General features: G+C 48.9%; 1 protein-coding gene across 1 annotated transcript; it reads left to right on the forward strand.

Annotated features, from left to right (window-relative positions):
• The first annotated feature begins 787 nt into the window (after positions 1 to 787).
• On the forward strand, positions 788 to 11,131 carry NENF (neudesin neurotrophic factor). The gene is made up of 4 exons (XM_061185575.1): positions 788 to 1,014; positions 8,467 to 8,527; positions 9,528 to 9,631; positions 10,584 to 11,131. The coding sequence occupies exons 1-4, from the start codon at positions 838 to 840 to the stop codon at positions 10,758 to 10,760; spliced, it is 519 nt and encodes a 172-aa protein (XP_061041558.1). The 5' UTR covers positions 788 to 837; the 3' UTR covers positions 10,761 to 11,131.
• The last annotated feature ends 849 nt before the right edge of the window (positions 11,132 to 11,980 follow it).

Genomic DNA, 11,980 nt, shown 5'->3' on the forward strand with positions numbered 1-11,980 from the left:
TCAGCATTTAAGCAGTTTTCCCTTTGCAGGGATTGTCCTCCCCCAGGTTACCTCCCTCACCTCCTGTAGATGTTCATACAAATACTGCCTTCTCATTGGGGCCTTCCCTGGTCAGCCTATTTAAAATTGCAACTCCCAATGCTCCCTATCCCTTTGCCTACTTTATTTTTCTCCCTAGCATTCATCACCATCTAACATACTACTTATGTATCGTGTTTGTCTATTTCACCCATAGAATGTAAGCTCCATGGGGCGTGGATCTGTCTTGTTCAGCGATGTGCCTCCAGTGACCTGGTACATGGAGGCCCTCAAAAAGTATTTGCTGAATAAATCAGTGAAGAAATCCTTGCACAAATGTTAGCTATAATTATTTCAGTGCATGTCTTGTGCCCTACCCTCTGCAAAAATCCTTTGGGGACTCGAAATTTAAACACAACTGGGAAGGAAAAAAAATCAGCCAAAAGTAAAAGTGAATTAATAAAGTTGGGGTCCTAGGTTATAAATCTCTCTTCCTAGGTGCTGGAATGTTGGCTGTGTCAACTCTGTACCTAATCAAGGAACTGCTGTAACAGACGCCACTGTTTGGCGCAACACTCAGCCCGCAGTTTGGAGTCGGGAGCCCCCAGAATCCTAGCTCCAAGTTTCCGGCTTCGGCGTCCCAGCGGCCGAGCGCGCCCCGCAGCGCGTGGAAGGCGCGGAGTCCGGCTCCTGGCTCCCGGCCCCGGGGCCTCCGGGCGCCGGGCAGGCGCGCGCGGGGTGGGGTTCGGGGCCGCGGGGCGCGCGCGCGCGCGGGCTCCGTCGCCCAGGCCGCCCCAGGCCCGATTCGGTGCGCTCACCATGGCGGGCCCCGCGCCCGGGCGGCGGCTGCGATGGCTGGCCGCGCTGGCCCTGGTCCTGGCGCTGGCCGCGGGGCTCCTCGCAGCCGGGGCCGGGCAGGCGCCCCGCCCTGCCGAGCGGGGTCCCCCGGTGCGGCTCTTCACGGAGGAGGAGCTGGCCCGCTACGGCGGGGAGGAGGTGAGTGGGGAAGCGCGGGCCCAGGGACCGGACCGACTCCGGCCTCGCGGAGAGGGAGGCGGGGACCCCGGGAAGCCGCGGCGCCGAGGGGAGGCCTCGGGGAGAGGCGCGGGCCCCGGCGGGCGCCCCCTCCCGGAGCCCCGGCTCCGAGCTGGGCGCGAAGCCTGCCGGGCTCCTCTCTCCAGGCCTGGATCGCCGCCTGGGGACAGGGGGGCAGTCCCCAGCACTCGGGGCTCCCTGCTTCCCCCTTCCCCAGCCAGAGCACCCCACCCCGCGCTTCTCCCTCTCTTCCCGCGAGCTGTTTCCTAGAGACGCATTTTGGCTGGCGGTCTGTACACGAACCTCAGAACTTTTTTGTTTTCAATGTAAGCATCAGCTGCGGGCACACACTTCTGCCTGCTCCTGGGGGGAGTGGCTGGAGAGGGAAAGAGGGAAGCAAGGCCTGCTCCCTGGGTTAGGCGGGAATGGGGGCAGGTCCAGGGTTGATCCAGACTTTCCCTGCACTTTGCCTTCCTCATTTACCGGGCCTCCTCTGCAGCCGACTCCTCACACTGGCTCTTAATGCCTGTGCTCTTGAGGCTGAGCCAGAGCTGGGGGAGAGGGCAGGGGGGGAGATCGGAGGTTAGAGACAAAGACGACCCCCACCCCCAGACGCACCCACTTCGGTCCACATCGGTCAGCAGTCTGAACGTGTCTAGGATATTCCTCACAGCCATCTGACCATTCGGGTTGTTGGGGCCCAGTGTGATGGCCGTGGAGTGTGTAAACAGGATGCTGCACATGGGAAGGGCCATGGAGCTGATATTAGATCGGGAGGTGGGGGGAACAGTTTGGTGGGGAAATCAGGGAACTACAGCATTTCAAAGTTGATAGGAATCAACCTCCTGCTTTTACAGGTGAGGAAACTGAGGCATGCCACCAGTTAGTGGTAGAACAAGGAAGGAACCTAATATTCTCTTGTTAAAACCCTCTGGTGTGGGCTCCCTAACCCCCAAGTTAAGTAGCCTTAGCTGGACTAGTTTCTCCAGGGGGATTTAGAAACTTGGCCCTTAGGCAGTGGTGCTAGTTTGGGCATCACTGTAAAGAGAGGTTGGTTAGAAGCCTGAGTCATTGAGAACACAGAAGGAGGGAGACAGGCATGTGACTGGATGTTAAGGGACACCATCTTTTGGAGCAGCAGGGAACCAGATGGTACCGGGTCAGGGAACCTGTGCAGAAAAGAGTTAACATAACAGGCCCACAGTCCTTAGAAAGGCCTTGGCTGATGTCTGGATTTCCAGGGTGTTCTGCATTTCCCTAACAGATAAAGGTGGCTCAGTCTGGGCTCTTCGTACAAACTGTGCATTCATGTTGAACACTGCTAGGCAGAGAGGGCCTGCATGGCCGGTCCCCAGTAAAAACGTTGGGCTCTGAGTCTCTCATGGGCTTCCCTGGGCAAAAACATTGCACACGTGTTGCTGCATTTTGTTGCCGGGGAAAGAATGTGCTCTGTGTGGCCCCTCATGGGAGGCAGACAGTGTAAGGAAGTCCACAAGTAGATAGATTCCTCTAGACTCTACCTGTGTCCTTTCCCCTATGACCCTTACTACATCACTGTAATAAATCATAGCTCTGAGTACAATTATATGCTAAGTTCTATGAGGCCTCGTGAATCTCCAAATGTGGGGGTGATCTTGGGGACCCCCAGCAGAGAGTCCAAGGGAAGAGAGAATTCCTAGTGGAGATTACATGCAGGAACCATGCCCAGGGTTCAGGATGAGGACTGAGCAAAGACCCTAGGTTTTTTAATGCTGATATTATTGATTGATACTCAACTGCCGGAAGGAGAGAGGGAAGCAGGTTAAGGAAAGAATTGTTTGGGGTGTGGTGCCCAGAGGATGTCTGCAGGCAGAGAGAGTAAGAGAGGAGAGAGGCAGTTGAGTGCAGCTGGTTAGAGCTGCCCTGTGCTGAGGTTTGCCCTAGATGGTTCTGGTTTATGCCTATTGTCCTGGGATAATTATTAATAGCACCACCTTTCACTCTCAGAAGTGTTACCATTTGTATAATACATTATACAAATAGTATGGTTTGAGCATAATACCTTTGAATCATATCTGGGTTTGAGTCCCTTTGGGCAAATAGCTAAACCTCTTGGAGTCTCAATTTTCTTTTATCATCTGTGGTACTTGTTATCAGTCAGGGTTCCACCAGAAACAGAACCAGTGAAATATATATATATATATATATATATAGGTATGTCTTTAATTGCAAGAATTGGTTTATGTGATCATGCAGGCTGGCTAGGTAAGTCTGAAATGCATAGGGCAGGCTGTCAGGAAGGGCAGGCCGGAAACCTTTGGCAGGAGCAATGCTGCAGCCCACAGGTGGAATTTCTTCCTCCTCGGGGAAACCTCAATTCTGTTCTTAAGGCCTTTCAACTGATGGCGATCGGGCTCACCTAGATTATCCAGGATAATCTCCTTTACACAGAGTCAACTGATTGTAGATGTTAATCACATCTACAAAATACCTCCACAGCAATACCTAGATAAGTGCTGAATAACTGGATACTGTCGCCTATCCAAATTGACACATAAAACTGACCGTGATAATGGCTACAGGATAAGAGTTCCTACTCTACATGGGGGTTTTGTGAGGATTAAATGAGATGGCGATATGCAAAGTGCATAGCGTAGTAGGCCTAGTGTAGTCTTAGCATAGTAAGCCTTAATCAATGTTAGCTGCTATTATTCTTATTAGCTTATTATTAAAGATACAAGAGGCACTATAACAGGCCCATAATCCTCTTATGCAATTCAGAAATCAAATAAGCTCTGAAAAGCAGAAGGTTTTTTGTTTTTGTTTTTGGCCGCGCCGTGCATCAGGCCGGTTCTTAGTTCCCCAACAAGGGGTCGAACCCGTGCCCCCTGCATTGGGAGCGCAGAGACTTAATCACTGGACCGCCAGGGAAGTCCCAGAAGGGTTTTTTTTTTTTACGTCATTTGACAGCAGAACCCTGCCTGATCTGAACTCCTTTGGTGATGGAACCCTGTTGGAGCTACGCGAGTCTATTTATAGTCTTTATGCATCCTACTTAGTGTGAATATTCATGTTTATGCTTTACTGTGGAAATATTGATATAGATGACGATGGGGTGCTGCCTCAGACCCCGGTAGGTGTTCTGGCATGTGCCCCATAACACCTTTCTAAAATCTGACAAATTCTGAATTCCAAAACACATCTGACCCCCAAGGGTTTCTGCTATGGGATTGTGGACCTTGTATAACAAGTCATTCTGAAACATCTAGCTATGAATTCTCATTCCTGTTATAATCCTTTTGGACGAGAGCCAAGGCAGACCCACCTGTTCCACATTCTGCTGCCTGGTTTGTGGTGAGAGCTCGGGCACCCCGGCAGGAAGCTGCATAGTATCTTCAGTGGACGCTTCAGATTGGAAATCACGAAAGACAGGGGTCCCGGCTGCTGGTGTCTTTCACAGAACCTACTGTGTTCTGGATCTAGTGCACAAGGCCCTGTGCTACTTTATCCCTTTGGGGCAGTTTGGGTTGTCAGAGTGATCCACAGTGTGGCTCCCTGAATCATTCCCACGTGGGAGTGTGAAGATAGCTACACGTGTGCTTCCGGCATGAATTAGTCCTCTTGGAATACCTGCTGAAATCCGGCCTCCCCGGTGCCTCTTCAAAGCCCATTCTCCCAGTAATCCTAGTAAGGCTTGCAAAGAGGAGGTCATTTTAGGGACCTTTCCTGTAGATAACACATAGATCACAGAGTAAGCATGTTGAACAAAAATGAATGTAGGTTGAGAAAGGTCACATGTGTCCAGAGGGCCTTCCTGTGGTCCCTGATTTCTTCAGCTGCCCTTATAACTGGAGATATTGATCACACGCTTTCATTGGCAGCTTTCGCCATGTCACATGAGCTGTTCTTTTAGCAGGGCTTCACTGTTTACAAATTATAGGTCAAAGATTGGCGTTCAAGTTTTTGACAAGGACGAATGTCTCAGAAAGGGCTTTAGAATCAAACAGGTGTGAGTCTGAATTCTGGCTATTTATTTACCAGCAGAGAAACTGTTGGCAAGTTATTTAAACTCTAAGCCTCAGTTTCTCCATCTACAAAACAGGTATAGTAATACCTTTTTCAGAAGGTCATTGTGAAAATTGACCTAAGTGACATACATTAGTATAAGTAAACATGTATAACATATGGAGAGAACCTAGCACAGTAGAATCTCAGTAAATATGAATTTCTCTGCCCTCGCTTTGATCACACCTGAAATATATTAATTGCCCTGAATTATAGGCCTCTAGTAACCAGCATGAGTGGCTGATGGCCCAGCCCAGGCAACATGATCAAAATAATATTCTTGTATGACTTACCCTCACATCGAGCTTTTAGAATAGAAAAACAGCATAAATCACAAGCCATTCATGAGTTTGGTCATCGTTCTTCCTCGGGAAATAAATGTGTGGCAGGACTGGGGGTGAGAGGTGTATATATACCTTCTTTGCTGCTGGCGTTCTAACCTGTATGTCAGACGCTGGAATCTGCAGAATTTTCCCCAACGGAGACGAGTCAATGGCACGTGAATGTTATTTTCCCCTGCCTTAGCGATGAAGGAAAAAGGCGGGGGAGGATTGGTTTATTAAGGAAAGCAGATGTCATGAAGCAGTTAGCTTTGGGGCAGGGTGGCTGGGGTGACTTTGAGGATTCTCTTTGGTCCCGAGCGAATGTCATCCTCCACCCTCCAAGGGCAAAACTGACTTTTGCTACCCTCAGAAAATATGTTTTCTGCCTTACTTGCACCGTAGGATACCAAATGCAGGGAGAGGAGGGCCGCCTGCCCCCATACCTCCAGCATGACTTCTGGGCCTGGGACCAGATGTCTGTATTTAACAAACACTTAATATAGAGCCAACTCTGCCATGCACTGTCCTAACCACTTTAAAGCATTAAATCATTTAATGATGACCCGTGAGGAAGGAGCTATCATCATCATCTCATTTTTCAGGTGAGGAAGGAGCCATAGGGCGGTTGAGTAACTTGCCCAAGGTTACACAGCTAGTGAGTAAAAGAGGTGGACCAAGCTGTGCTTTCTCCAGTTTGTACAAATGAAATGAACCACCAAGAGCCTCCCTTTCCATCACTCCAGGCAGTGACCTGTTCGGGGGCATATTGGTTCAGCTAAGAAGAAGGTATCAGAGGGCAAGCATGACCAGAAATGTTGTTTACCTTCTGAGTTTATTTAGGGCAACCCTGGACCCTGAGCTTGCCCAAGGCCCCTCTAGGCTTTAGGGTTATTCTTTGTAAATGGAATTTGTCTGTGCTCACTCACCAGCTCTCCCTGGAATCTGTACTAAGGGGGGATGGGGTGACATTTGTTTTCTGCTTTTCTAAAACTTAATAGTGAAGAGTAGGACTTGTACTTCTTCTGAAAGAATCATTCTGGACAGACAATAAAGAATATACAGAGAGTGAAGGCTGTTGGATAGAGGCAGGTGAGTAAAGAGGTGAAACCACCCTCTCTAATTATACAATAAAATGATGGCTTGCAGACATTTTGGCTGTGTTAAGGAATGTATTTTGCATCCTACCCTGGTGTACACACACACACAACTGAAACAAAAGTGCCGTGAAACTATGCTCATTCTTACTATGTGTGAGGCACTCTGATGTTTTCTAGTTTCTGCTCTATTTTGAATTTTTTTTTCCTATTTCATCTTTTTTTAAATCTGTTGATAAATCACTAAATTGATTCCATGACCCACTAATATGTTACCAATGCCAATTGCAGTTAGAAAAACATGGCCTTAGACCATTGGAGGGCCCAGGTATTTCTGCAGAAGAAAACATCTGTAGTAGTTTCTCTCTTTTTCAAGAAGAGTCACCAGTGAGGAACTTCTGCTCTGTCCCCAGCCTCTGTTGCAGGGTCTGAGGGTGCTGGAGGCCCAGGAGTTCCCGCCTTCCTGCCTGCACCCAGGCTCCAGGGCTCTCCCAGGTGTGGAAGAGGCCATCCTTCCTCTGCCACACTGTTCTGGTATCCCTTTGTCATTGTAGCTCACGTGGCACTCTCTCCTGGCCCTGCTTGGCCACAGGCAGGGAGGAAGGCCAGATGGCCAAGCAAGCCCAAGACCCAGAGGAAAGATAAAGGCCCTGCCTCATTGATGCAGGTGGCTCCCCTGGTTGCCTAACATCTGGGTACCTCCGACCCACTCACTGTGTCTTTCTTCGTGGCCCTGGGTCTTTTGAATGAATTTCCCAGGACACCCACCCTCTCCTGGTCCCAGGCAAGTGCACTGTCCTCGTGCTGTGTGCCCTCTGGTGGGGCAGGCCAGAGAGGGGACTGAGCCTTGGATTCCTGGGCTCCGGATTCCAGAAACTGCTTTCCCTCTGATTTGCTCTGTGACTCTGGGTAGGTCTCATAATCTCCCCAGGCCTGGATAATGAAGGTGCATTTGTAAAACGAAGGTGTTAGATAGATTAGCTTCAAGGCCCCTTCTGATTTTAACTTAAAATTCCTCCAGAGTCCTTATCTGTCACTTGGGAATTACATTTTTTTCTATCTTTCCTTTTGTATACCCATGAATATAGCAAAAAATAAAGTGTAAAACCCAAGGAACTGCAAGGAAACAGTATTGCTTGTATATTTCTAGCACCATAAATGGCTTTTTGAAGGACAAACTGGTAAAATATAAAAAGTGATTATGTTCATCTACTTATATTCCATATATTGAAATAGGCCTCAAGGAGATAACTCAACAAATTAGAAAGTAACTTGTAGAAAGATATTCGTAATGCTGCCATTTATAGTTCTCAGGAATTGGAGATGATCCAAACTAGAATAGCTACACAAACAGGTACACAGTATCACTAAAATAAGATAGAACTGTTTAAGTGACAGCTGTTTTAGTTATTTCAATACATGAAAATGTTTGTATGAACTAATATTACCTGTAGGAAGCAAAATATTGATATAAAATAGATCATTTACACTGATTACCTCCATGTATGTACATTGATGAAGATGAAATTTGGATTGATTTAATTTTTTATTTTTTCCTGGCCATGCCATGCGGCATGCGGGATCTTAGTTCCCCAGACAGGGATCGAACCCATGCCCCCTGCATTGGGAGCGTGGAATCTTAATCACTGGACCGCCGGGGAAGTCCCATGGACTGATTTAAGTAATTCATTTAATATTCTTTTGAATTTTTATCTGTACAGAGTTGCTTCAGTTCCTGGGAAAGGTATTGCCATAGGCTTGTCATGATGCTTCGTGACTTTTCCAGGTTTTTGTGAGTGGGCATGACATTGCGCAGGTGGGGCGAGCTCCCTGAGGACCGGCTTGTAACTTCACCCCTCTGCACCGGCTGTGATGGGAAGAGATTTTACTCACTTGAACTGGCGGAGCTGGGCTCTTTGTCTCCTCCTCACAGCTTCTCTCCTGCTTCCTAGGAAGATCAGCCCATCTACATGGCAGTCAAAGGGGTGGTGTTTGATGTCACTTCTGGAAAGGGTAAGGGGCTTGGCTTTATGAATCCTTACCTCTGGGGAGTGTGGTAGCCTGAGTGGGTGCTGGAGGTGGGAGGGAAGGGAGGGAATGCTGGGCAGGTCCTTTTCCCCCCAGAATGAGTTCACAGTCTTTGTCAGTGAGGTGCTTCAACTGTGTTTTTCTCATGATGTCACTCTCCTGCTCAAAAGCCTTCCAGGGCTGCCTGTTGCCTATAGAATCAACGTCAAACTGGATGATTTACCCTAGATAAAGCAGTGAGAGGAAAAGTATTACTTAGCAAAGAGTCGTGATCATAGAACATTATAGAACATTTTAATGCCATCTCATGTTTTCCCTAATGGAAACTACAACTGATATCGTGGAAGTAGTCTTGTAATGGTTCATTGTTTATTTGATACCAAACAAAAGATGTATGGAAGTAGACTTGGCTTCCATGAACATTTAGAAAGACAGAACATTTTTCTTGTTTACATTTTTTAAAATTATTTATTTATTTATTTATTTGGTTGCACTGGGTCTTAGTTGCGGCAGGCGGGCTCCTTAGTTGTGGCTCACGGGCTCCTTAGTTGTGGCTCGCCTGCAGCATGTGAACTCTTAGTTGCAACATGCATGTGGGATCTAGTTCTCTGACCAGTGATGGAACCTGGGCCCCCTGCATTGGGAGCGTGGAGTCTTATCTACTGCACCACCAGTAGGAAGTCCCTCTTGTTTACATTTTAAATATTTTTAAGGGATTATTTTCATTCTGTATTTTAAAAAAAAGAAAAATCACCTCTCAGCCCAGCATGTGTGACTTATTCCATATTCTGAATTAGCGGAATCCAGTCGGAAGGCTGGGGGCAGCTTATTGGACTTCCCATCCTCACTGATGTCCCTCTCCTCAGCCGAGCCTTTGCAGGATTGGGTGGGGTGGGGTCTCAGAAGCCCCGCCCCCTGCCGTGTACAGGCTCCTGGCTGCTCTGTGCACATCCACTCACATCTTCTTCCTTCCTCCCCACTACAGAGTTTTACGGACGAGGAGCCCCCTACAACGCCTTGACCGGGAAGGACTCCACCAGAGGGGTGGCCAAGATGTCCCTGGATCCTGCAGACCTCACCCACGACACTGTGAGCCAGATAATGAGCCTCTGTCAAAGTGTCCCACCTCCTTGGCCATGGCCTTTTTTCTTCCCCACGCCCCGACTCTGGGCAGTAGCAAAGCTTCCTAACTAGTCTGTTTAGTGTTCCAGAGGTAGCCAGTTGTTTTCTTAAAGTAGATATCTTACTGTGCCCCTCCTGCTCAGAAACCTTCCAGGGCTCCCCACTGCCTACAGAGTCAAGTGTGAACTCTTGTGAACTTGAGATCAAACTCAGTTGATCTTCAGAGTTTAGCTCCAGCCTGCCCTGGCTGCCCCATCCCCCTGACCGTCTGCACCCGCCACCCCCCAGCCTCTGATAGCTTTGCTGTTAGTCTCTGAGACCCGCTTTCCAGGCCACTCCCGGTAGCTCAGGGGAGGAACAGGGTGGAGGAGCAGAGTCTCCGCCGCGCTCATATTTCTGTGAAGGAGAAAATAGCATTAACCAAAACCATTTCGGGGTCTAAGTAATCCCAACAGAAAGGCTGACATTCACCCCCCGTTGTGCTCAGGTGAGTCACACTCTTAAGCTGCAACGTTACAGAAGCAAATCAAGAAACTACAGGGGGGGGAAGGGCGTGTAAATCTGTGAGGGGAGGAGTGTAGAGGGCAGGGGGCTTAATCGGGCAGGAGGAGGTGGTTGCAGACTGCAGAGCGCCCCCCGACGCCGGCCAGGCTGGGGGTTCTCTGGAGTTTAATTCGTACGTCAGTCAGACCACAAACACGGTGCAGCCATTGCTCCCCCCGCGCGTAACCTCCGCAACACACGCGCACACACAGGGCTGTCTCGAAAAAACTGTCCACGATTTGATTTCTGATATATTTTTTCCCTTGCATTAGGGGGCGTGGGGCGAGTAAAGTCGGGGTCAGGGCTGGCGAGAAGCCGGTGGCAAGCACGAGTCACTCATTCCTACCCCTGTATTTCTTGGGCTTTTCTCCCCAAGACGGGCCTCACAGCCGAGGAGCTGGAATCCCTGGATGACGTCTTCACCAAAGTGTACAAAGCCAAATATCCCATCGTTGGCTACACAGCCCGAAGAATCCTCAACGAGGACGGCAGCCCCAACCTGGACTTCAAGCCTGAAGACCAGCCCCATTTTGACATAAAGGACGAGTTCTGATCTGTAGGAGACCGTTCTTGGGAGGGTGAGGCAGGGAGACACTCAGATGCAAACTCTCCTGCAAAACAGGCTGCTGGGGCCTCTGGTCACCGGATCTGAATAAAGCAGACATTTAACCTGGAACACTGAATGCCCTTTATTGCCCTTGGTCAAGTGTTCTACCCACCTAGGTATCCTGCCCGCACACCAGCCAGGGAGGTAATAGTCGCTGAGGGGGGACACCTCCTAGGTGTCAACATGGGCTATGGGGGCAGAGGAATTACGAGTGACCTTTATTTCTTCTTTATATTGCTCTGTACTTGCCAAGTTTTGTACCATGACCATGTGTACTTTAGAATAAGCACCAAAATAAACTTCCTATTTTCACAAAAGGAGAATTCTTCCACACGTGCCCTCTCCTTGGAGCTTCATCAGCACCCCTTGTCTCTGCTGGCCTGCTTTCTGTCTCCCCGGCCTGTGAGGGGGCGGGGGCCGGGCAACAGGGGCATCCGAGAGATGTGGCAGAAATGGGGTGCATTAGATGGAGGGGTGGAGAATGGGAAAGAAAGCTATTAAAGGGCCTGGCTTTACACCACAACCAGGAAAGTGACGGTATGAACTGGCTTCAGCCCCTTCTGCAGCTGGAAGGTGGTGAGGAGGGCCGGGGTCCGGTGTGGGCAGAGCCTGCCCTGGAGGTCATTCCAAAGATGGTGAAGCACATGCAACACGCTGGACTCAGGTCAGATTTCATAAGGAAATCCCTTTTGAGGGTAGGATTCTTCCCTCTAAGGGACATTTGGCAATGTCTGGAGCTATTATTTTTAAAACTGTAGGATGCTATCTAGTGGTAGCATGTGTCTAGTGATGGTATCTAGTGTCCAGTGATGTTGTTTTTGTTTTGTTTTAAAGACTTTAAAATATATATATTTATTTATTTTGGCTGCACCAGATCTTAGTTGTGGCATGCAGGATCTTTTAGTTGCGGCATGTGGGATCTAGTTCCCCAACCAGGGATCGAACCTGGGCCCCCTGCATTGGGAGCGTGGAGTCTTAGCCACTGGACCACCAGGGAAGTCCCCCGGGGATGTTGTTAAACATCCTGCAATGCGCAGGACAGTCCCCACAGCAGAGAATTACCTGGTCCAAAATGTCAATTGTGCCAAGGTTGAGAAATCCTGGAAATTTTACGGTAGAGATAAATTTGACATACAACTTTGTCTTTTATTTAAACAAATAGCAAC

The sequence above is a fragment of the Eubalaena glacialis genome, chromosome 3, assembly GCF_028564815.1.
Source record: "Eubalaena glacialis isolate mEubGla1 chromosome 3, mEubGla1.1.hap2.+ XY, whole genome shotgun sequence".
Taxonomy (NCBI): domain Eukaryota; kingdom Metazoa; phylum Chordata; class Mammalia; order Artiodactyla; family Balaenidae; genus Eubalaena; species Eubalaena glacialis.

Coding starts and splice junctions, on each gene's coding strand:
- NENF (XM_061185575.1), top strand. CDS start 838: ATGGCGGGCCCCGCGCCCGGGCGGCGGCTGCGATGGCTGGCCGCGCTG. Junction 1,015..8,466: donor CCCGCTACGGCGGGGAGGAG/GTGAGTGGGGAA, acceptor CCTGCTTCCTAG/GAAGATCAGCCCATCTACAT. Junction 8,528..9,527: donor TGATGTCACTTCTGGAAAGG/GTAAGGGGCTTG, acceptor TCCCCACTACAG/AGTTTTACGGACGAGGAGCC.